The following is a 23,473-nucleotide window of genomic DNA, read 5'->3' as shown; positions in this document are numbered from 1 at the left end:
TAGCATCAGAGCCTAGTCTGATGCTAGCCTTTGCCTTCCAATAGCCTGCACTGTAGACTTTTCTTCCTGCCCTCTCCTGGGCTCCTGGAGCCCCTTTGCTTGTGCACACATCCAGTCACACACACACAGAAAGCCGGAAGTGCCTGAGAATTTTCCTACTTCTGGGATGGCCCATAATTAAGACTGTCAGCAGATGCTGGAGAATCATAGATCAGCTTCTTTGCTTCTTATGGGGACAGCTCTGGAGTGTATTCACCAATGGTCCCACGTAGGATCAAGCAGAAGTTTCTGTATGACTTTTGTCTTGCTTAACCTCCTGCCTTCCCCTGTTCTGTTCTTCCTATATCCCTAACACATCACTAGCTGATAAGGTCAGCTTCTGGGCAATCAAGAGTCCCACTTGGGTAGGGGCTGAGCTGGAGCAGGATGTTACTCAATGACTGATTCCAAGAGAAAATTCAGAAGCTGTGTCTAGCAGTGACGGGCCTGATCAAGAGTTCAGATGATCCCAGAGATTCCAATAACCGTGTCACATGGGAAAGACATAGGCTTCAAAAGAGCCCCTCAAAGTGCAAGACATTGAATTATATAACATATAATTTATATATATAGTATATATATAATAATTTATATACCTATCTTGTTTAATATTAAAACATCTCTCTATTGGGCTTTTGCAGTTCTCATTGGAATATTTAAGATCATATAGATTCAACAAAATTCATACTTTACTAATCTTAAAATCACATTGCAGGTGAAGTAGCATTTCTAAATTTCACCTTGGTAGGACTCTGTCAATATGTTGCCTCAGTTATGTGAAGCCTCATTCAACCCCATCATCACTGCCCACCCTCTCCTGCCAAAAGTCCTATTTTCCATATTGATATACATAACATTCATGTGGGCGACATTCACTTTACCCCTGAGATGATGGCAGATCTGGGTGATGCTCTAGAGCTTTGCCATCTAATAGAATAGCCAACAGCATACAGCTGTTGAGCAGTTGAATTATGACTGGTCTGAATCAAGGTGTGTTTTAAGTACAAAATATACATGAGGGATTTTGAAGTCTCGTGGAGAAATGAATGTAAATTATCTCATTAATAATTATGAAATATTTGTTACGTGTTAAAATAACATTTGAAGTGTATTGGGTTAAATGAAATTAATTTTGTCTCCTTTTACTTTTAAAAACATCATTACTAGAAAATCTGAAATTGCACATATGGCTTGCATTATATTTCTTTTTTTTTTTTTTAAAGATTTTATTTATTTGCCAGAGAGAGAGAGAGAGAGAGTACACACAAGCAGGCCGAGAGGCAGGCAGAGGCAGCGAGAGAAGCAGGTTCCCTGACGAGCAAGGAGCCCGATGCGGGAGACTCGATCCCAGGACTCTGGGATCATGACCTGAGCTGAAGGCAGCGGCTTAACCAACTGAGCCACCCAGGCGTCCCAACTTGCTTGCATTATATTTCTATTGGGCAGCGCTCCTCTAGGGACTCAAAAAAAAGGGAGGCTTAGCAAGTGAAGTTGTTCAAATCCTGGAGAGGCTGAGCTGGGAAGAAATTGTGTGCTTGCTGTGATGGCAGGGTTCTCTATGGGATCAGGAGGCAGAAAGATGGGTCCTGTGTGATACCACCTTACAAGGCATATGGTTCTGCGGATGGCACTGTGCATCTCTGGTCAAGAGAATTTATGGCTGACAAAAGTGGCTTGTAAATCAGCCATCTGCCCAGATGATATCACTGCCTCTCTACTTCCAAGTTGCGATTTAGTAACTCTGCAGAATTCACATTTTTACTTTCTTTTTTGCTGTCATATTCCCTAGGAGAAAGAGGCCAGTTGAGGGAAGAGAAGAGGAGGAGGGAGAGAGGGGTGGGAGGATTACTGTTGATTATAATAAGGAGCTGGGAAGGACACAAGGAGACCCTAGGGAGAAGATCTCATTGGTTAAAACAGAAGGTTCAAAAAGTCAGCTAGTGAAGTGATTTCTCTCTCTCTCTCTCTCTCTCTCTCTTCTTTCTCTCTTTTTCTCAATCTCTTTCTTTCTGGGGACTTTTGATGTTTATGATTGTTCCTGGGACACCAGAAGCAGTTACTTTGGTTTTGCAGATTAGGAAATGGGGTAAAAAAATTGATGAGGGATTCCCAGAGATAAATAGGAGGTGTGGAGAAGGGAGGAGTAGTGGAATTTAAGAGTAAATGCCTCTGTGTTGGCATGGAAGTCCCAGTTTGGAGAAGTGCATTCTGTGACCCTGGGGCCTTCCCATTTCAGTGACTTGGCGAGGAGATAACGGCCTTCTAAGGGTCTTGTTCATGTATCTGAAGTTCAGGAGGTCCAGTTGCCTAGCAGGGTGGCAACTGCCTCAATTAGTACCGTTTCTGGGATGAGGCTTTGGCATTGTCACAAGCCTCCAAGCTTTGTATGGGTGCAATTAATGCATTACTCTAAAGGCACCTGTCACCAACAAACTAAAGTGAGAACACACCTGTTAAAAATGTTCTTTTTGAGTCCTGCTTCTGCTCCCTTCAATGGCTCCCCATTGCCTACTGAATAAAAACCTAACTCCTCAGCCTGCCTCTGGTACCTTCCACAATCAGGACCTAGCTTATCTGGCTGCACTGATCTCTCCCCACGCTCTCTCATAGCCCCTGGGCTCCGGCCAAACCACCAGCCTGCTAGAGCCTCTGCATGTCCCACACTCTTGCATCTACTTCTTGGGTTTATTACCTGGAAGTCCTAACCACAGTTGTCACATAGCAACATTTTTTCCATGAGCAGCCATCTCTGGCCAGTACAGCACTTCGTAAGTCTTTTTGACCCTTGTAGACTATAATTTGTGCATATGTGTCCTGCTAGATTCTGGAGTACTAGGGGTTAGGGGAGAGACTGTCTATATTAGCCAGCCTGGGCTGTCATAAAAAAAAAAATACCATAGACTGGGTGGCTTCAACAACACAAATTTATTTTCTCACACTTTTAGAGACTGAAAGTCCAAGATCAGGGTGCCAGCATGGTTGGCTTCTGGTGAGGGCTCTCCTGGCTTACAGATAGCCACTGTGCTCACATGGCAGAGAGAGAGAGAGAGAGAGAGAGAGAGAGTTTGGTGTCTCTCCCTCTTCTTTTAAGGACACCAATCTTACTGGATTAGGACCCCCGCCCCTTACAACTTCATTTCACCTTAATTATCTGCTAAAAATGCTATGTACAGGGGCTGCCTGGGTGGCTCAGTGGGTTAAGCCTCTGCCTTCGGCTCAGGTCATGATCTCAGGGTCCTGGGATTGAGCCCTGCATTGGGCTCTCTGCTCACCGGGGAGCCTGCTTTCTTTCTCTGCCTGCCTCTCTGCCTACTTGTGATCTCTGTCTGTCAAATAAATAAATTAAAATAATCTTTTTAAAAAAAAGTGCTGTCTCCAGTGGTGGGTTAGGGCTTCAATATATGAATTTTAGGGGGCTACAAGTCCAGAGACTGCCTGATATTTAAACCCCTTCCAGCATTTGAGGCCCCACTGGCCAGGCCTGGGTGTAGGGCCAGCCTTCAGGCCAGAGAAAACCTGGAATGAGGACTGAGAATGAAGTCAGAAACCTTGTTTTGGGATACTAGTCATTGAAAAAGTACAGATAAGGCCTGGGCGGGAGAGGGGACCCACAATGCTCCCAGAAGAATCTCCACCACTCTGAGCCATTGAAGTAGTTTTTTTGGCCAGTAAAGTAGTTCTAGATCCCACCAGTTTGGTCAGTAGGGCTCTTATTGTCCCGTCAGATCTGGGACTGCTGTAGGGACCACAGTTGGGCATAGCAGAGCAGGGCAGTTCAGTTTAGTAAAGTACCAATTGAACGTCTGGTGTGTGCTGGGTGTTGGAGGAACAGAAAGCAATCATCCCAGGTCTTGACCTTAGGAACCTTGCTATTCCATGGGGGTAGATGGGTGTGAGGGGGTTCTGTTTAAACCTAGAACTAAGAATCACAGTAGGACTCACATTCATACATCTCTCTTCCAGGGCCATGTTCTGCAACGATTTAAAGGAAAAGTACGAGAAGAGGATCATTATCAAAGGGGTCGATGCTGAGACCATGCACACTCTTCTGGACTACACATATACCAGCAAGGCTCTGATCACCAAGCAGAATGTGCAGCGGGTCCTGGAAGCTGCTAACCTCTTCCAGGTGTGTGAACAGTCTCAGTGTTCTCTGGAGCAGGAGAAAGCAGCGACTCTCCAGAGATCTGCCCAGACTGGCTTCCAAGCTCGTACCTGGCACACATACATACACCACACCCACACACACACACTCTTAGCTGGGCCTCTGCTTACTTGGAAGTTCGAAGAGGCTCCTTCGGAAATTTCCTGAGAGGTAGTGAGATGCGGCATTCACTTCTTAATATCATCAAGCCAGGACAGCCTGGTGCCTGGAATCACTACTTGGTTCCTAACTGCAATGACTACAATTTGCAGAAACCTAATTGGAGCCAGGGGTTCCGGTCATAACTTCAGTATGTCACTTCTCTCTCTCTCCCTCTCTATTTTTTTTTTTTAAGATTTTAAAAAATTTATTTGAGAGAGACAGAGAGCAGGGGGAGAATCTCCAGCAGACTGCGTTGGTCCTGGAGCCCAATGCAGGGGCTGATCCTCACACCCCTGAGAGCACAGCCCCAGCTGAAACCAACAGCCAGATGCTCAACTGACAAGCCACCCCAGCACCCCTCATATATGTAACTTCTAATCCTTAGCACAACAGGGGGAGATGGTTACTTCTCCCTACTTTGCAGGTGGGAAAAGTAATAATGTACAGAGAGGGGGTTATTTGAACCCTGGGCTTTCCGAGTCCAGGTGCAGCATTTTTGCAGTGACCATGCAGTCTCTCTGGGAGCAGTGTCTAGATTTAAGGAAATGCAGGACCTTGCCTGGTCAGCACTTTGTGGTGGGTGTGGAAGAAGAGCACTTTTCATGAGGGGTATTACAGAAGATAAGAGAGAGAACCCTTGGGATTAAGTTTTATGGTTTCCATTTGACTATGTTGGTTTCAATCCGATTACAATTATATTTAGCTTCATGGGATAATTAATTAGACACATAGATTCTGTCGGTTGCATCCATAGTTATCACAGGGGCCCCACCCCCATTACTGTTTTTGTCTAGGTCTAAAAGTACACCTTGGACTTGGTTTTGCCAGGTTAAGCGTATTGTCTCTCTGAAGATATTGAGATTTATGACAGAGTCCAGGGGCAAGCCTGGTCATTTGTAGGGACTGGGACAAACATCAGATCTTATGCATGGTTTGGGACTTAGGGAGGTGGTATCCTCTTGGATCCTCTCTAGGTCAGCATTTAAGGGGAAACAAAACAAAGTCTGGGAAGGTGGGGAATGAGAGGTCATGAGTCAAGACCGTGGACAGTGGGATTATCTTTGTTGAAGCTGGAGTCTAGGCAGGATCTGTGGAGTCCAGCAAGGAAGGGAGAGTAGAAAGAGGGAGGAAACTCTATGAAACAGCACTGATGAGTTCTGAATAATTGTTTGCCAATTTTATTGTATCAGTTTCCTCAGGGCATTTTAAAGATAACAGAGCAAGTTACTTCTGACAGAGCTGGTCACGCCTTCTGGTGATGTGTCCAAGTCGGTTACCTACCACTACCCCCAAAGCCTTCCCCCTTTCTTCATCCTGACTTGCTTACCCCTTCAGCCTTACTAACTGGCAGGAAAATACTCTCCTTTCTGTGGAGGGAGGGTCTTAAGAACCTCACGCTCAGCAGCCCTATATCATCCCACCTCCCACCCCCGCCCCCACTGCTCCAACAGTCTGACCGCAGGAAAAACCTTCCCTCATAGGGCCTCTATCTAGTTCAGCTTTTGCCTGGGAACTACAAGACAGCTGCATGTATTCTACCAGGGTGTGTGGGCGTGGGCGTATTTGCAAATCTTTACTTAGCTTCTTTATTTTCAGTATGATGTCTTCCTGTGTCTTCCTCAGTTTCTGGAGTCCAGAACCTCTCTGGTCTGGTTTCTCCAGAGGATACATCTTTTCCAGCGGGAGTGGAGTTGTTCGATCATAAGAAGTGGAAGGAGTCTCAGGAAGCTTAAATTCTTCTTAAAACCACCCCTGGTATTAGCCCCACCTGCCCTGGCCTTGCTCTTTCTCTGGGATTTTAATATTCTTGCTTTTGAGGGTTCTGAGGGACAAACTCCTTTGTAGGCACTTGGTCTGACCTCTTTCCTCTCAGCAAAGCCATTTGCCAGTCTTCATAGTCTGTGGTTTGGGGTTACTGATAACTCCCAATTTCATGGAGGAGGGAGTTTGTCTTTCTGTTTCTTGTTCTCCTTTCAGTTTGGGGTGATTTTAATAAAAACTCTTCAGATAGTAAAGAGTTTTGTAATGTTACAAATACCTTCCATTGGTTATTTGACTCATAATTGTTGGTTATGACTTTTTTTATGTACAAAATTTAAAATTCAAGTTTTGTCAGATCTATTGATCATTTCCTTGATCTTTTTTGCCTTTGTTACATGTTTTTAGAAAGAACTTCCCCGCTGCTTAATTATATCTTATTCACTTGTAATTTCTGTTAGTCTTGTTATGTCCACACCTTTGATACTTAAATCTTTAATGTATCTGGAAATTATTTTGGCATAAAGTTTCTCCATGTCCTCATCCTCTTCCTCCTCCATCTCCTCCTCATTTTCTCTCAAGTGGGAGCAGCTTCAGTAGAGATTTTGGTTTTAATCAGAGGTGGAAGGAAGAGGAAGATAGAGACAGGTTAGAGAGAAAGCGTGCTCTGTTTATTATTGATTCCCCTATTCTGGTAATCCCTCACCTCAGAATTTTCCAAATCTCATTCACTTTCTAGGCAAAAAATAAGTTTCTCTTTGAGGCTGTTTTACTTATTTTCCTATGAGTGTTAATTCTTATAAAAACAAGAGAAGAGTGCTCTGGGCATCTGGGTGTCTATTTAACCCACTTTCTGATTTCTGTTGCTTTTGGATGACTTGCTTTGAAGTCTCAGGCAAAGAAAACTGGGAATATCTTCATGCTTGAAAACACCACAAGAGACAGAAATTTATGGGTTGTTGAAATCACTTTGTGATTTTAAACAAAGTATGTATTAATTTGAATGGATAAAATATACCCTTGTTCCAAATTCAGAAAAATAGAAGGGGAGACAGTGGAACATTTTGCCATGTTCACTTTTAACCATGTCTTGCTATCCTTCATATCCTATGCACAGTGTGTGTGCGCATATATCACTCCCACTCATTGTCTCCAGTTTTTTAAACATGAATGTTAGCACACTATACACCCCATTTTGCATTTTGCTCTTCTTGGCTTCACAATATATTTTGGAGATTGTTACAGATCAGTATGCATAGAGAGTTTTCCTTCTTTTTTTTTTTTTTTGAAGATTTTATTTATTTATTTATTTGAGAGAGAGAGTGAGCATGAATGAGGGGAGGTACAGAGAGAAAGGGAGAGGCAGAGACTCCCAAGTAGTTTCCCTGCTGAGCCCAGAATCCGACTCTGGGTTCAATCTCATGACCCCAAGAGCACAACCCAAGCCGAAACCGAATAGGATGCTTAACTGACTGAGCCACCCAGGTGCTCCTTAATAGAGCCTTTCTGATGGCTCAAAAAGTTTTTGGGGTCTCCTGAGAAATGAAACATGTCGAGTTATCTTAATGGTCTCTTATAAGGCAGAGTGGTAGAATGTAAAGAACATGGGTGCTGGAGTCAGGCAGAACCTGGGTTTAAATTCCAGTTCAGGCATTTATTTGCTGTGTGGATGTGGACGGGTTACTTAGATTGTCTGAGCCTCAGCTTTCTTATTTGTAAAATTAGGATGATAACAATGCCTTTACCTACCTTTTAGGGAGAGTTATTTAATGAGATGCTATTTGTAAAATGCCTGATGCATTATAGATACTGGATAGAATTTTCTTCCCGTTATTTGTACATTAATTTTAACTTTATTTTGGACAGTTAGTGCCTTGAATAAACTGGGCTGACATTGAGCTGTGAGGACATTTTCCTATGCCATCCCCAAATCTTTGCTTTTTCCCATATTAGGATTATAAGAGACCATGGTTTAAAGTTTTGTTTTATCATATTCATATGACACTTGGTTAGTAGAATGAATTGGTCTGGTGCTATATTTAATTAACTCAGAATTATAGGTGGAGAAAAGAGTGACAGAGTGGGCATTTTATCTTGTTATTTTAGAACATCCACAGAGGCCGATACCACATTTGTGTGACTGAAATTGATGGGAATCAGAGTATCTTGGAGTTCTCTACCCCATCTGGTGGTAAAGGGTTTTTTTTCGTTGTTTTTTTTTTTAAAGATTTTATTTATTTATTTAACAGACAGAGATCACAAGCAGGCAGAGAGGCAGGCAGAGAGAGAGAGGGGGAAGCAGGCTCCCTGCTGAGCAGAGAGCCCGATGCGGGGCTCGATCCCAGGACCCTGGGATCATGACCTGAGCTGAAGGCAGAGGCTTTAACCCACTGAGCCACCCAGGCACCCCGGTAAAGGTTTTTAGTTGTCACACCATCGCTGATGCTCAGCTGCTCCCTCACTTTCTCCTTCTCTTTTCAGCTCTCTTGCTATTATCCATTGATTGCTTCTATGCCAGAATTTCCCAGTCTAGAAAGAGATCTTTCAGTTGACCCAGTCGGTCACCACTATTGCTGTATGAAAAGGGCTTTCTGTGTGAGGCAATTTCATGAGTTGCTGGCCTCATGAAGACAGCTAACCCTGGGGTCAGTTACCATTACCATTGTCAGTTGTCATTGGTCCAATCTGCTGTGCCTAGGGTGGGACAGTTTCTTTTAGGAGGAAGGTTAGTGTGGGGAAGATACTGAATGAATTGCCCATAAGAGGAATTTGCAGTAATCTAACCATAATTTATTGGTGAATATGGGAGAAATGTATTTTCTCCAAGTAGTTTCTAGAGAGGTAAGAGTAAGAGAAGCACCTATGAGGAAAGGCCTGGGTGACCCTTCACATGGAAGACAGGGTTTTTGAGATGAATGTCATCTAGTGGGGGCCCCAAGAACTTGCCTTAGCTGGAACTTCAGGCTCTTGAGTTCTATATGAGCAAGGCAGTCAGAAGCTATAGAGACTGTAGACTGGAACAATGGCTTTAAGAACTTGGTAAAGGTCTTCGTTTTTAGAGAACTGCTGTGTTCATTTGGAGAACTTTGTCATATTTGTTATTTTCATTTTTAGTATTAAAAACTCATGAAAGAATAAGGGCTTATGAGTTTATCAGCAGGGCAGCAAAAGGTGTGAGGCCATGAAGACCAGCTCACCCCTCATTTAGTTTTGGGACAGAGGATGCCTAAGATAACAGAGCAGCTGGTTAGAAGAAGGAGCTTAGAAGCAAAAAGAGATCGTGTTGTGTCCTGAGGCCTGACATGAGGAAGGAAAGGGGTCTGCCAGAGTGGGAGCCTCGTCATCTGGCCTGAGCCTGAGGAGACACAAGCCACAACACGCTTTGGGCTGACATCTGTACAGACGAGGTAGCCATGTGGTCAGAGGCTGACCCTGATGGCCTGGGTTGGCTTCTTGGCTTACTCAGTTTGTGGATCATAGTCCATAAATATTTGTTGAATCAATGAAGGCATGCATTACTCTTGCTCATTATTAGCTGAATATGTGGACTGCCTCAGAAATTGCTCAAGACCCCATCAAAAATTGCCTGATTTGCTTTAAGAGGACACTAAGAAACCCACTCCCGACTTTAAGAAATGTTGTAGGTAGTAGAGGAAGAAGTTTTCCAGGGTTAATACTAATGACTGCTTCGTTTTTAAGTACCTACTAAGTGCTAGGCACCTAGCAAAAGCAGGTCTCATTACTGCAAGTTACAGATGAACCTCTGTTGTCATTGACAGGGACCCATAGGTTGTATGGACCCAACATCAGAGTAGTCAGTTGATCCAAGCAAGGAAACCAGCCCAACTATTTCTTTGTTGCTATCTAGATAAAATCCATCTGTTGACTGATGTTCCTCTCCCACACACCCTCTTTGTCAACCAGTGTTACTTTGTGACCACTGTAAGTGTTAAAACATTAGGGTTAGTTTCCTGGTCCAGAGGCAGTGATAGTTGTGCTTTTCAGAGCATTCACTATGTGGCAACTCTTGCCTGTACTGTTTCATTTAAAATGAGGTCGGTATTTTTACCCCCAATTTAAAGATGGGAGAAATAAAATTCAGTGATATAAAGTTAAATGTTCATGGTTTCATGGCTAATGAGAGGAACCTGAATTTCACTCCTGTCTGCTTATGCTAGCCTGTGTGTTCTCCACTGCACACACTGCATCCATCCCTAGGTGTGAGGCCCAAAACAAGCCATGATCCTAAAGGCAGCTAGGGCCATCAGCAGCCTCAGAGGGGGCTGCCCAGTGGAAAATTCTGGGAACCAGTGGGGCCCTGTAACTGTGTCAGGGGGCGAGATTGGCACAGCTGCCACCCCTCATGCCTATCTCCCTCTGGGGAAACTAGGACACTTGGGGCTGCCAGGTGTCCCCATCTCAACAGTAAGCCTGCTATTGTCCATGCTGCATCTCTTTAGTCTTTACAGCTCTGTGTTTAATCTCAGTGGTGACTTTGATTTTTAGGTATAACTTACACTTAGTAAAATGTACACATCTTAAGTATATGGTTTTTTAATTTTTTACATGTGTTTGCAACCATGTAACCACCACCCAGATCAAGCTCCAGAACATCCTTGGCATCCCAGAATACTCTCTTTAGAGTCTGGGTTGCTTATATAATTATAAGGGGTGTTTACATAATGCCAGGACATAGTAGAAAGAGGCATCTGGCCCAGACTTACCATGGTTATTTGCATCATTGGTCCATGCTGGCAACCTGCTGGAGCATCTGTGTTCTCATCAGTCTCTCTCTGATCATTGACACCCTCACTCTGTGCCATCAGCTGAAAATCCTCAGGCCCACCGGGTTCTGGCCCTCAGTCTCTGTGGGCCACTTTGCATTCTCTTTGTCCCATTTAGAAGGCCTCCTCAGGTCTGCCAGTCCTCTCTGCAACTTCTGTGTCCCTCTCAAAGACACACAAGAAACTTCCATTTGCTCTCCTGTGCCAATCTGGAACTATAGGGAACTTGGAGCGACTGCCATAGACCCCCTTTGTCTAGAAACAATGCATTCCAGCTTCTCTTCTGTGGCTGCTCTACTGGGGTTCTGCTTTTCTGATTTCATTTGGGCAGTCAAGGCACACATTCTTATGCTCTCCGATCCACAACCTCTAAGGAGCTTTTTGCATCTCCCTTACTCTAGAGTTTGGCCTGGGTTGGGAGGCAGGAGATCATCTCAGAGACCCACCTGTTTCTCACACTTTTACTAGACTCTTTCTCCTCTTTCTTCCTGGCCTAGGAATCATTGTTGGAAAGATGGCTCCTACATTATCATCCATTCTCCTGTATATACTGCTTTGATATAAACTTTATGCCTAGACTCTTTGGCATTCTGGCTTTTCCAATTCAAAGGGCCCAGTTATTACCACTAATTGATGTTTTGAAACTATTTTTCTACTATAGTACTGAAAGTGTATTTAGAAACTCAAAAACCAAAATTGTATTCTTTTGTCTATCCTGTTACCCCTTCCCTGGATGTGAAAGCCTGAAATGCCCTAGTTGTTGCCTGTAGGTTGTTAAAATTTAGGAAGTGAGGTATGGGTTTTAGTTGTAATGAAAACCCATGTTGCTACCAGATTCTGACTTTTACTTCTATTTAATTACCTCAAATTACTAACCATTCTCTATGTGCAAGGTACTTATAGGAAACTATCAGGGGGAAACAAAGATAAAAGTTATAAATATAGATCACATTTATTTAACCATTTATCATATTCTTTCCCCTACATGATCCCATCTGATGTTGACATTTCTGTGAGTGGGCTGGCCAGGGAGTACCCTCACAGTGAGACTGCAAGATGGGGTTTATTATTCTCAACACTTTCCAGAAGAGGAAACTGTGGCTCACAGAGAGTTCAGCTCATCAAAGAGCAGGTCATCAAAGAGTGAAGCTATGATCTTGGGCCTAAATCCAGAACTTCTGACCCCCATACCTACTACCCACCACTACACCTAAAGCCTCAAAAGCAAGGATTTCCACTGAGCTTTCAAACCACAGAGCAATCCAGTCAGACCCTAGGGCAGAGTGCAGGAGTAGAAAAAAGTTCTGGGTCTGAAGGAGGTGGCATTGAACTGGATTTCATAGAATGGGTAGGATTTTAACACATTGCAGTAGGGTTGGATGAAATGTATTCTAGGCAGAGAGAACTTTAGGCAGAGACTTAGGTTTCCACCTTCTCTACCTGCTAACTTTATTATAGCTATCTGCCCATGGACCTGCTTCTCAGGATTTGGCTTTGCCAAATCCTGCCCTACTGGTTCTGCGCTCACCCTCTAGCCCCCCACATAACTCATATCCTGAGCATCAAACATGTCCCAGACACAGTTATTCCATTTAGTCCCTCCCTGGCCTTCATTCTGTTCCTGGGCTGAGTCACGATTCTCTAGCTGTGCTCTGGCCCATTGAATGTTAGTATGGCCCATGTAGTCCCCCTGCCCCCATGTGTGCTGCTGGCCTGTTGGGGGCCCCACTGGTTCCTCTGAAACTTCAGGAGCTGTCTGTTGGCAGAATCTTGACCAAACTTCCCACACCCCTTCCTTTCCCTCTGATTCCACTTCTGAGGTCAGTCTACCTCTATAGTTGTGTCAGTCCCCCAGCACTGCCCCACTTAAGTGAGCACATTTTGCAGGTCTTATTCCCTTTCCTGCCCACCCCATATAGCTTCCAGGGACCAGCAGACCCCTCAGCAAAGTCTAGAGCAAGGATTGAAAGTTTGGAGGGAGCAGAGGACATCCTGGGGGTAGCGGACACATATTCCCATTGGTCTAAAATAGATGTATCACCTGAGAAAGAGGGAAAGGGGAAGGGATGGAAGATTAGGATCAGTGGTAATTTATAGTTTTTAAGTATGAAGACTCCTCTTTTGGGGGGGCAGGAGGAGCAGAGAGAGAATCTTTTTTTTTTTTTTTTTTTTTTTTTTTTTTTTTTTTTTTTTTAAAGATTTTATTTATTTATTTGACAGAGATCACAAGTAGGCAGAGAGGCAGGCAGAGAGAGAAGGGAGGAAGCAGGCTCCCTGCTGAGCAGAGAGCCCGATGCGGGGCTCGATCCCAGGACCCCGGGACCATGACCTGAGCCGAAGGCAGCGGCTTTAACCCACTGAGCCACCCAGGCGCCCCAGAGAGAGAATCTTAAGTAAGCTCCTCACCCAGTGTGAAGTCTGATGTGGGGCTTGATCTCATAACCCTGAGATCATGACCTGAGCCAGGTGCCCCTGAAGACCTCTCTTTGACATCAGTACACACCCCATAGGAGAACAACTTTACTTTTCATAACTATTATCTGAGAAGAAAAATGGTGACAAAAGATTTACTGTGAATTCACAAACAATTCACCGAAAAATCACAGCAATTTCAAGTGATTTTTTCTTAAAGATTTTATTAATTTATTTGACAGACAGAGATCACAAGTAGGCAGAGAGGCAGGCAGAGAGAGAGGAGGAAACAGGCTCCCCACTGAGCAGAGAGCCTGATGTGGGGCTCGATTCCAGGACTCTGAGATCAGGGCCTGAGCCGAAGGCAGAGGCTTTAACCCACTGAGCCACCCAGGCGCCCCTGATTTTGGTTTATTAATCTCATCAACAAATTATGTACTCTTCACAAACACTGATTTATTGGGACTTGAAGGTAAGAATACCAATGTCTTTATATATCCTTTGCAATAACTGTAAGGTCATCTGGGGACTGTGGTCAATGAAATTGCTTATTTGGGCCAAAATAGGGTTCAGTTTTTCTGCAGTTGATTTGAAGGCACCTCTGGGAGAGGTGAAATTACATTGGTTAAATCTGTTAAGACCCCATATTCTGGAGAGCATGAAGGGAAGCAGAGGAGGGCCAGTGGAGTTGGGGAGCAGAGGGTAAAATCTCACTGAGGCAGAGACTTCTCATGGGAACAGCAGCCATGTCTCAAGTGGTTTCTTTGATTGTATTTTTAGTCTCCCTCTTCGAGAGTCAGGTGCCTGACTGTAACCTTTTGCTCACATGTCCCCTCAAACAGGAAGTTGGCTGTCTGTTGCCATTATCTGTCATAGCTCAGCTTTAATAAACAAGTTCATGTGTCATTGGGACAGGCTGAGAAAGAAAATTTATGCTAACATCCTAAGTAATCTTGACTATGAAGAAGCAAAAAGCATATATATTGTAAAGAAAACAATTTCTTGTTCCCATGACTGCCCTGTACATCAGCAGTTTCCCAATCACTGGTTAGGATGCTGCTCTACACCCCTCGTGCTCGAAAGTGTTTCTTGAAGCACTTTCTTGAAGTATTTTGGGGGAAATGTAGGCAACTTGGAGATCTGCACTACCCTTATCCCCATAAGTCCTCTTCAGACTCTCCTGGAAGTTTGTTAGCTCAACAATGTGACCTTTACAAAGGCAGTGCAATGGCCAGTGAGATGAGTGAGCTAGCCATGACCTTGAGTGCCATCTGTACCACCTACTGGCTGTGTGACCTAAGGCAATGTATTTAACTCTTCGAATTCTCTGATTCTTCCTCTGTGCAATGGTCTGGGCCTGTGTATATATATATTTTTAGTAATATTACTATAAAAATAAGTAATAACAAGGCCGGTATTTTATATATATATAAAACCTCGTATTATAATATATCAAATACCAGCCTTGTTATTACTTATAAAGTAAAAATATTCATTAAAAAATAAAACATTCATTAAATTAAAAAATGGATGGGAAATTATCTAACAGATCTTGGTGCATGCTAGGTATCCAAAAACTATTTTCCTTCTCTCTTTCTTTTCCTTCTTTTGGCAGAATTTGTGCTAGGTGCTCTTGGAAATAAAAACACAACTATGACCTACCTAGAATCTGCCCTTGAGATGCTTGACCATAGCACAGGGGAGAAATGTAATCAGTGCTCCACAGAGGGGCAAGTGACTTGCTCAGTGGAGCACTGAGGAGGGAGGAGCTGATTCCATGTTGGCAACTGGAGAAGCCGAGAAGGAGGAGGTGGCTCTTGAGAAAGAACCTCATGAATGGATAGGATTTCTCTGTTTCTTTTCCCTTCTCTCCTCTTTCATTCTCCTCCTTTCTTCTTAAGCAAGTATTGACCCAGAATTAAAAATATCCAGAGGTAGAGAAGGCTTAAAGCACAGTCTTGTTAAGACCCTCTGGTTCTGTCAGCCTGGTTCTCCCTCTTGTGCTGGCTTTGTCCTCAGGTTTATGGATACTAGAGAGCAATTCAGTGTCTCCTGTAAACTCAATTTCAGGAAAACTGACACATGTGCAAACAGATGTTTGTATACCATCGTAGGGGTTCACAGACTCTGGAGCCCATGCATCAGTCCCAGATTTACCACTCTGAATGAAGAAAACAGCCCCTATGTAGATAAGTTGATGGTCATGGTACTCTTGCCCCCATTTTTTTTTTTTTTTTGAAGTTAACTTGAAAGGGGCCTTTTCAGTTGAAAGGGTAAACCATCCTGAGTCCTTTCTTAAAAAATGGAGCTCTGAAGTAAAACTTGCCTGGGCAGGGAGAGCAGGATTTTAACAGATAGTGATGAGGGAGAAAGCTGGTCCAGGCTGATGAAGCAGCATGAGCACAGAAAGGGACTGTGACAGGTGAGCTTAGAAATATTTGGGTAAGGTGAGCAGACAGGTCTCACTGTGGAAGGGTTCCATCAGGGTGAGTTCTGGTGACAGTGCATGGGTTGAGGGGTAAGAATAAGGCTAGGTCTTCACTTTTAGCAGTGGAATCCCTGAACTTTGTTACGTGCATTTCTCACAGTTATAATTTGACACTTGTGTGATTATTTGATTAATGTCTGCCTTCCCCATTCGTCTGTCAGGTCCAGTGAGCACAGGCACTATGTTTCTTTCTGCTCAGCTCTGTACTCCCAGCATTGGTTGATGGCCTTCTACATAACAGATGTTCAGGACATATTCTGGAAATTAACAGGTGGATGAATGGAGGGATGAACAGTTTCTGGGTGGGGAGCGACACTTTGGATCAATGTTTTTCACAAATGTGAGCTCTTTCATGGTTTCCTTCTTTGCTCATCAGTAGTCATCAAGCAGGGGTAGAAATTAGCACCTTGTCGGCCAAGCCTTCCTTTGGGCAGATCAGATTATCAGAGCTCTCCTTGGTGAGGCGTGCAAATCATGGTTGACATCTGCCAAGTTCTTGATTTGTGCACACACAGTTCGACCTGAGGTAGCTTGAAATGGTCTAAAAACGTGTTTTTGGAATCAGATAAGACTGGTTCAAATTTTAGCTCTACCTCTTATTAGCTATAAGTTTCTGAGGAAATTACCTCACTTCTCTGGATCTCCTTTCCTCATCTATAAAACCGGAATGACAATAAATAGCTATAGTGTTGTAAGGATTAAATTATCTGGGTAATATAAAGGGGCTGGCTCATAGGGGGTGTTATTTTTTACACTTTGTTTTATTTTCTCATTGTGTACTTGAAAATCACGAGGAAGTATTTATTTTATTTTTTTCTGATTTTAAAAGAAACATCATATTGGGTGCCTTGGTGGCTCAGTTGGTTGGGTGTCCAATTCTTGATTTCAGCTCAGGTCATGATCTCAGGGTCATGGGATTGTGCCCCACTTTGGGCTCCGCACTGGATGTGGAGCCTGCTTGGGATTCTCTCTCTCTCCCTCTCCCTTTGCCCCTGCACCCTTCTCCTGCTCCTGTACTCTCTCTCCCTCTTAAAAATAATAATAATAATAATAAATAAAATAAAATTAAAATAAAATAGCAACTTCATGCTCAGTGTAGAACATTTGTTCTAAACAGCAAAGTCTAAAAGACAAATTAATTGCTTTATCTATAAAACTGCATTTGAAATAAACATGGATAGCATTTTGATGTGTTACTTTCTAGTGTTTTCTCTATTCATGAGAAACTTTATTTTATTTCTTTGTTTCTATGAGAAACTATTTTATTTTTTTTTTTTTTTTTTTTTTTAAAGATTTTATTTATTTATTTGACAGACAGAGATCACAAGTAGGCAGAGAGGCAGGCAGAGAGAGAGAGGAGGAAGCAGGCTCCCCGCTGAGCAGAGAGCCCGATGCGGGGCTCGATCCCAGGACCCTGGGATCATGACCTGAGCCGAAGGCAGAGGCTTTAACCCACTGAGCCACCCAGGCGCCCCGAGAAACTATTTTAAATAGAGAATTCTATCACATGGCACTCAAAGCAAGGGAGTACAAATAGGTGAACAGTGGGGCGCATCTGCCTTCAGCTCAGGTCATGATCCCAGGGTCCTGTGATTGAGCCCTGCATCAGGCTCCCTGCTCAGTGGGGAGTCTGCTTTCCCTCTCTCTGCCGTTCCTCCTGCTTGTGTTCTCTCTGTCAAATAAATAAATAAAATCTTTAAAAAATAATGAAAAATAAATAAATGAAAGAAAAGTAAGTCTTCCTCTCTACCCTGACCCCAGCTACCAGTTCCCCTCCCCAGAGACAACCGCTATTACCAGGTTTTTAGGTGGCCTCCCAGGGCTAGTTTACATATTTAGAAAATCTATTTAATCATCTTCTCACGCAAACACTGGAATAGTGTACCTGCCCTTTGCACTGGAGGCCGCCACAAAAATGAGTTCCCTTTCAGTGCTCATAGGCATCTGTGGGCAGGGCCACATAGGGCTCTGGTGACAAATTCTGAGGGCTAGCAAGGCTTGGTCTCGGTTGTGCATTTTTACTCTTTGAACTGAAAATCTGCAAACAAGAAAACAGGTGTTAGAATTCTCAGTCTCAACCGTTTCTACAGTTGCTCATGCGAGGAACAGATTGCAGGCAATGGCCAGGGCCAGCAGATGAGGCGGTCTGAAGCAGAATTCAGGCTTCTCCAGCATTTCATTGACACTCAATGTTTCTAAACTGATGGCTGGAATGAGTGTTCTGACATGGAAAGATAATATGTTGCAATTGGGATTGATTAGAAAATCAGAGATGTGTGTCTCCTAGAATGCTCTGGAGTAAAGGCCAGAACCTAAATCAATATGGCTTACTCTGAGACCAGTCCTGCTCCACTGCCCCGCTACCCTCAGTTCATCACTGGAGCGTCTCGTCTCCTCTGCAGTTTGCATCCCATCGGATGCAGGTCTGTCCGTCCAAACTCTCACTGGGCTATCTCACTGCCTTCAGACCAGCCCTCCCTGCTGGAGAGACCAGGTTCTCTCTACTCAGACTTCCTCTTTCCCTCCTGTTAATTAATTCATCAACCCAAGAACACTGAGAACTTGACCTTTTACTGACCCAGGGGACAAGGAGGGGGGATAGGAATTTGGACTTGTTCAGAGCTAAGCTCCAGAGAGCAGTGAATAAGAATGAACTGATGCATTTGAATATTGTACACCTGAAACTAATATAACACTGCATGTTAACTATATTGGGATTAAAATAAAAAACTTAATAGGGCACCTGGGTGACCTAGTTGTTAAGCATCTGCGTTTGGCTCAGGTCATGATCTCAGGGTCCTGGGATCGAGCCCTGTGTTGGGCTCCTTGCTCAGTGGGAAGCCTGCTTCTCCCTCTCCCACTCCCCCTGCTTGTGTTCCCTCTCTCACTACCTTTGTCAAATAAATAAATAAATAAAATCTTTTTAAAAAACCAACTTAATAAAAAAAAGAAGCTGATGCATCTGAGGCACCTCATCTGTAAAATGAACATTAAATAATATAATGGATATGACATGCTTTGTAAGTGATTAAGTGCTATATAAGCATAAAGGGCTCATATTTTTATAAGGATGATGATAATTTAAAACTAAGACATAGAAACCAACAATTTTACAAATGAATTTTTAACTTAACAAAAGTGTTACTTATTCATTTTAGAAGATTTTTAAAATATGTAAAAAAAGTAAGGGAAATTCTCAGAGTCTTATTAGAAAATGTGATATCTTACAGTATATATACAGTATCTGCCCTTTCTATCCCTATTGGGACTGTGTCTGTGGGAAGATTATTCTTCCTTTGACAACAGATTTTGCCCTGTGATTTACTCTGGCCAATTAAGTGTGAATGGAAATGACACGTGCAGCTTCTGAGCTGAAGTTTTAAGAGCCTAGTAAGGCTCTACCATCTTTTTTCTCCTGTCACAAGACTGGCTTTTCTGTCATTCTAGATCTTGGAATGAAGACCTCTGTTGGACATGTAATGCGAGTGAGAAATAATCATTTATTCTTGTCCGTGCCTGAGATTTGGAGGTTAATGCAGCGTAAATTGTCCTAAGATACCTGATACAATGAAATATAATAACTGTTAATATTTTGGTGTATATCCTTCATGCTTTTTTCTATACCTATATTCTATATTTTTTATAAAAATAGGATCATAATGTACCTATGATTTTGTGAAGTGCTCTTATTTCACCTGCAAAATTTTAGTATATATATCTCTCTAAAACACAAGGATTCTTCTTGAAATATAATCACAATACCATTATGAATACTTAAAATGAATACTAGTCCAAATAAGGCCCAGATTTTGCACAAGGTTGATGTGTCTCTTACATCTCTCTTCATTTCTAAGTTCCTCCTCCCCACCTCTCTCTCTCGTTTACCCTTGTGATGTATTTGTTGAAGTAACTGAACTGATTCCGTAAAGTTTCTCACAGTCCAGATTTTGCTGATTGTATATTCCCATGGTACCATTTAACATGTTCCTCTTTCTACTATATTTCCTGTAAATTGCTGATTAAATCAAGAGACTTGATCAGATTCAGAGAACAGATATTTAAACTCAATACATTATGAACATTTTTGTTGTATTAATGACTACAGAGTTGTAAAAAATAAGAATCTACATAATTTCTTTAGCTGGTCCTCTACTGTCAGTCATTTGGATTGTTCTAATTTTTTGCCACCATACACAACTTTCTGATAAGGCTTCCTGTGGACTGATGGTTCTCTGGCCTGATTTGCTCCCTTCTGTTCTTTTAGTTCCTGCGGATGGTGGATGCCTGTGCCAGCTTCCTAACAGAAGCCTTGAACCCCGAAAACTGTGTTGGAATACTGAGGCTGGCAGATACACACTCGTTGGACAGTCTGAAGAAGCAGGTTCAAAATTACATCATTCAAAATTTTGTGCAGATTCTGAACTCTGAGGAGTTCCTCGAACTTCCCGTGGACACTCTATACCACATCTTGAAGAGCGATGACCTCTATGTGACTGAGGAGGCTCAGGTGTTTGAGACTGTGATGAGTTGGGTCCGGCACAAACAGTCAGAACGATTCTGCTTGCTCCCCTATGTCCTTGAGAATGTGCGCTTGCCACTTCTGGACCCATGGTACTTTGTGGAGACAGTGGAGGCAGATCCTCTTATCAGACAGTGCCCAGAGGTCTTCCCACTGCTTCAGGAAGCCAGGATGTACCACCTTTCAGGCAATGAGGTGAGTTGACATTGAATGAGCCTGTAGTTAAGCAGTGAAGTAGAGGAGTCAGCGGCCTTACAGAAATATAGGTGAGGCTGGCTTACCAATCTTTACAGCACAGAGAAGGCACTGTTCTGTTTGTGGTTTGAGTCAGGCAGTTCCAAAGGCCCTGGATTTCTGATCTGTAAAATGGGGCTGATACGACATAAACACCTACTGAGAGGACTGAGTGAGATGGGAAATCACTCAGCACCATGCTGGGCACATCCTCCCTCATCCCAGGGCATAAGAGTGGAGGTTGGTGGGGGTGACACACAGAGGATGGAATGTGCCCTGTCTGGTCGCCATCCCATAGGAGTACTGCTCTGGAGAACCACGAGTCTCTTGGATATCCTGTGACATTACCTTGGTTCAGACTGTCATTGTTTCCTTCCTGAGTTTCTGAAAATTCCCCAAAACTCACCTTCCTGCACTCAGTCTGGCCTCCCTCCAATTCATTCATCAGCTGGATGATCTAAAACTCAAGGCTGAGGGCACCTGGGTGGCTCAGTCTTTAAGCAACTGCCTTCAGCTCAGGTCATGATCCCAGGGTCATGGGATCGAGCCCTGCATCAGGCTCCCTGCTCAGCGGGAGGCCTGCTTCTCCCTCTCCGACTCCCCCTGCTTGTGTTTGCTCTCTAGCTGTGTCTCTCTCTGTCAAATAAATAAATAAAATCTTTAAAATTAAAAAAAAAAAAAAACCTCAAACCTAATTATTGTGCTCTTGGGCTTACCTTCTTCACAGCACCCTATGATTCTTAGGGTAAAGCCCACACCCTTCCTGCCCGAGCTCCCAGAGCCTCGCTTACCTACTTTACCACTGCCCGCTTCTCTAGCGCCATCTCCAGCCTCTCCCCACTGCTAGGGTCCTGTGCACTGCTTGCAGTTCCCCAAAGTGGATGTACTTTTTCATCCACTAATGCAGACTAAGGTTCAAGTGCTTTTTTCCTCTTCCCATCTAGTTGACTTCTGCGCCAGCTGCAAAAAGTTAAAGCACCACCTCAGAGACCTCCCTCGTTCCCCTAGCACCTGGTGCATTGCTCTGTCGTAGCACCAACCGCCACATGGTAACCATTGACTTCCTCATCTGTAAATGTCTCGATACTGGGCAGCTTTTTATGGTCAGAAATATGTCTTATTGGACTTTCCATCTCCAGACCTTAGGAGAAGCCCTGATATAGAGTAACTGATTGGTAAATGTTTGTTGAATGAATAAATGGGTACCAAGATGATGAATATGCATATCATTTGGCTGTACCTGTTTCTCCTTAACAACTTCTGAAGAGTGTTTTATTCAAAACTTCATAAACACAAAAATAGGCTTAGTGGAAAGGAAAAAAACCATCAGGAAATAATAATATAGGGACAGTGTGTTAAGTTTATACGCATGAACACACACACCTATATACCACTGTACAGTAATTCTGGTATAGGCTTCTAAACCTTCATTAGGCCATTGATAGAAATCCTAACCTCATGTGGTTTAGAAATTATCTGTCTGAGGCCACCGGAGCCTCCTTCTTTTCCTATATGTCCTTTTCTATTTGTGTGTTGCCCTCAGATCTGCTGTCATTGATTCACTCTGCAACTATCCTGAAATGTTTAGTAGAATTTACCAGTGATACTATCAGAATCAGGAGGTCAGGAGGGTTTTTGTTTTTTTAAGATTTTATCTATTTATTTTAGAGAGGGAGAGAGAAAATGCAAGTCAGGGAGAGAGAGGGACAAGCAGACTCTGCACTGAGTGCGGAGACTGATGTCAGTCTCACAACCCTGAGATCATTAACCCAGCTGAAATCAAGAGTTGGATGCTCAACCAACTGAGCCACTCAGGTGCCCCAGGAGTTTTCTTTGTGAGATTTTTAACTACAAATTGTATTTCTTTAATATATATAGGGTTATCTATTTCTTCTAGAATGCTTTGGGAGTTTGTGTCTTTCAAAGAATTTCCCCATTTCATAGAGGTTATGGAATTTACTGGCATAAAGTTGCTCATGGCATTCCTTTATTATCTTTTAATATCTGTAGAATCTATAGTGATGTCACATCTCTCACTTTAGATATTAGTAGTTAATGTTTCCTCTCTTTTTTTCCTGAATAGGCTGGTTAGAGGTTTATCAGTTCTATCAATTTTCTCAAAGAAACACCTTCTGGTTTCATTAGTTTTTATGATTTATTTCATTTATTTGAATCTAATCATGATTATTTTCTTTCTTCTGCTTACTTTGGGTTTATCTCTTGTTTTTTTAAATTGGAAGCTGAAGTCATTGATTTTAGAACTAACTTATATTTTCTAGTATTATCAGTAGTGCTATAAATTTCCTGCTAACTACTTTAACAGCATCCCATATATTTTAATAAGCTATATTTTTTATATATGTATGTATGTATTTTTTGCAAATAAATTCTGAACACCAGCTGTGTGCCAGATATGGCACCAGGCACTACAAAAACAGTCTCTGCCTTATGGTCTATCAGAGAAGCTAAGACACTAAATGAATGAACAGTGACGAGTAGACTAGAAGAGGGAGTCCAGGCAACCGTATGGGTCCTACCACATGCTGGGTATGTGGGTCGCTGGCAGATGGCTCAGCACTGGGTCATCAAAGCCCTCATAAAACTGCAGATAGTGTCTGTCTCTACAACTGCTCTCAGTTCAGTGTTCAAAGTATAGAGTCTTGCTCAACTACACTTCCAATATTCTAGCTACTTTTATTTCTGCTTCCTATTTCCTAAGTCCCTGAAATACAGGTAATAAAGGTTTTCTGCTGATAAAAAATACCTAAGTTGCTGCTATGAAGTATGTACTCTGACTTTGGTATTTGCAGTGTGTGGGAGAGTGGCATTATGAATTTTGGGGTTAGGAGAGGAGAGAATTCTGATATCTGGAAGAGTTTCCAGTGGCAGGAACTTGGGCTTTATATTTAGGCAGATCTGGGCTTTAATCTTGA

At 42.9% G+C, this 23,473-nt stretch overlaps 1 protein-coding gene across 1 annotated transcript in view; it reads left to right on the top strand.

Annotated features, from left to right (window-relative positions):
* KLHL6 (kelch like family member 6) overlaps positions 1 to 23,473 on the top strand; it is a gene marked incomplete at its 5' end in the record, with an annotated part of 56,590 nt that overhangs the window by 18,335 nt on the left and 14,782 nt on the right. The window contains 2 exons of the mRNA XM_080826719.1: positions 4,003 to 4,168; positions 20,052 to 20,501. Of these exons, the coding sequence (XP_080682845.1) occupies positions 4,003 to 4,168; positions 20,052 to 20,501 (616 nt within the window). The remainder of the gene's footprint in view (positions 1 to 4,002; positions 4,169 to 20,051; positions 20,502 to 23,473) is intronic.

Source organism: Martes martes (assembly GCF_963455335.1).
Source record: "Martes martes genome assembly, chromosome: 1".
NCBI classification, from domain to species: Eukaryota; Metazoa; Chordata; class Mammalia; order Carnivora; family Mustelidae; genus Martes; species Martes martes.
The sequence above is the reverse complement of the archived record's forward strand: the minus strand, read 5'-3'. Positions and strand labels throughout refer to the sequence as shown.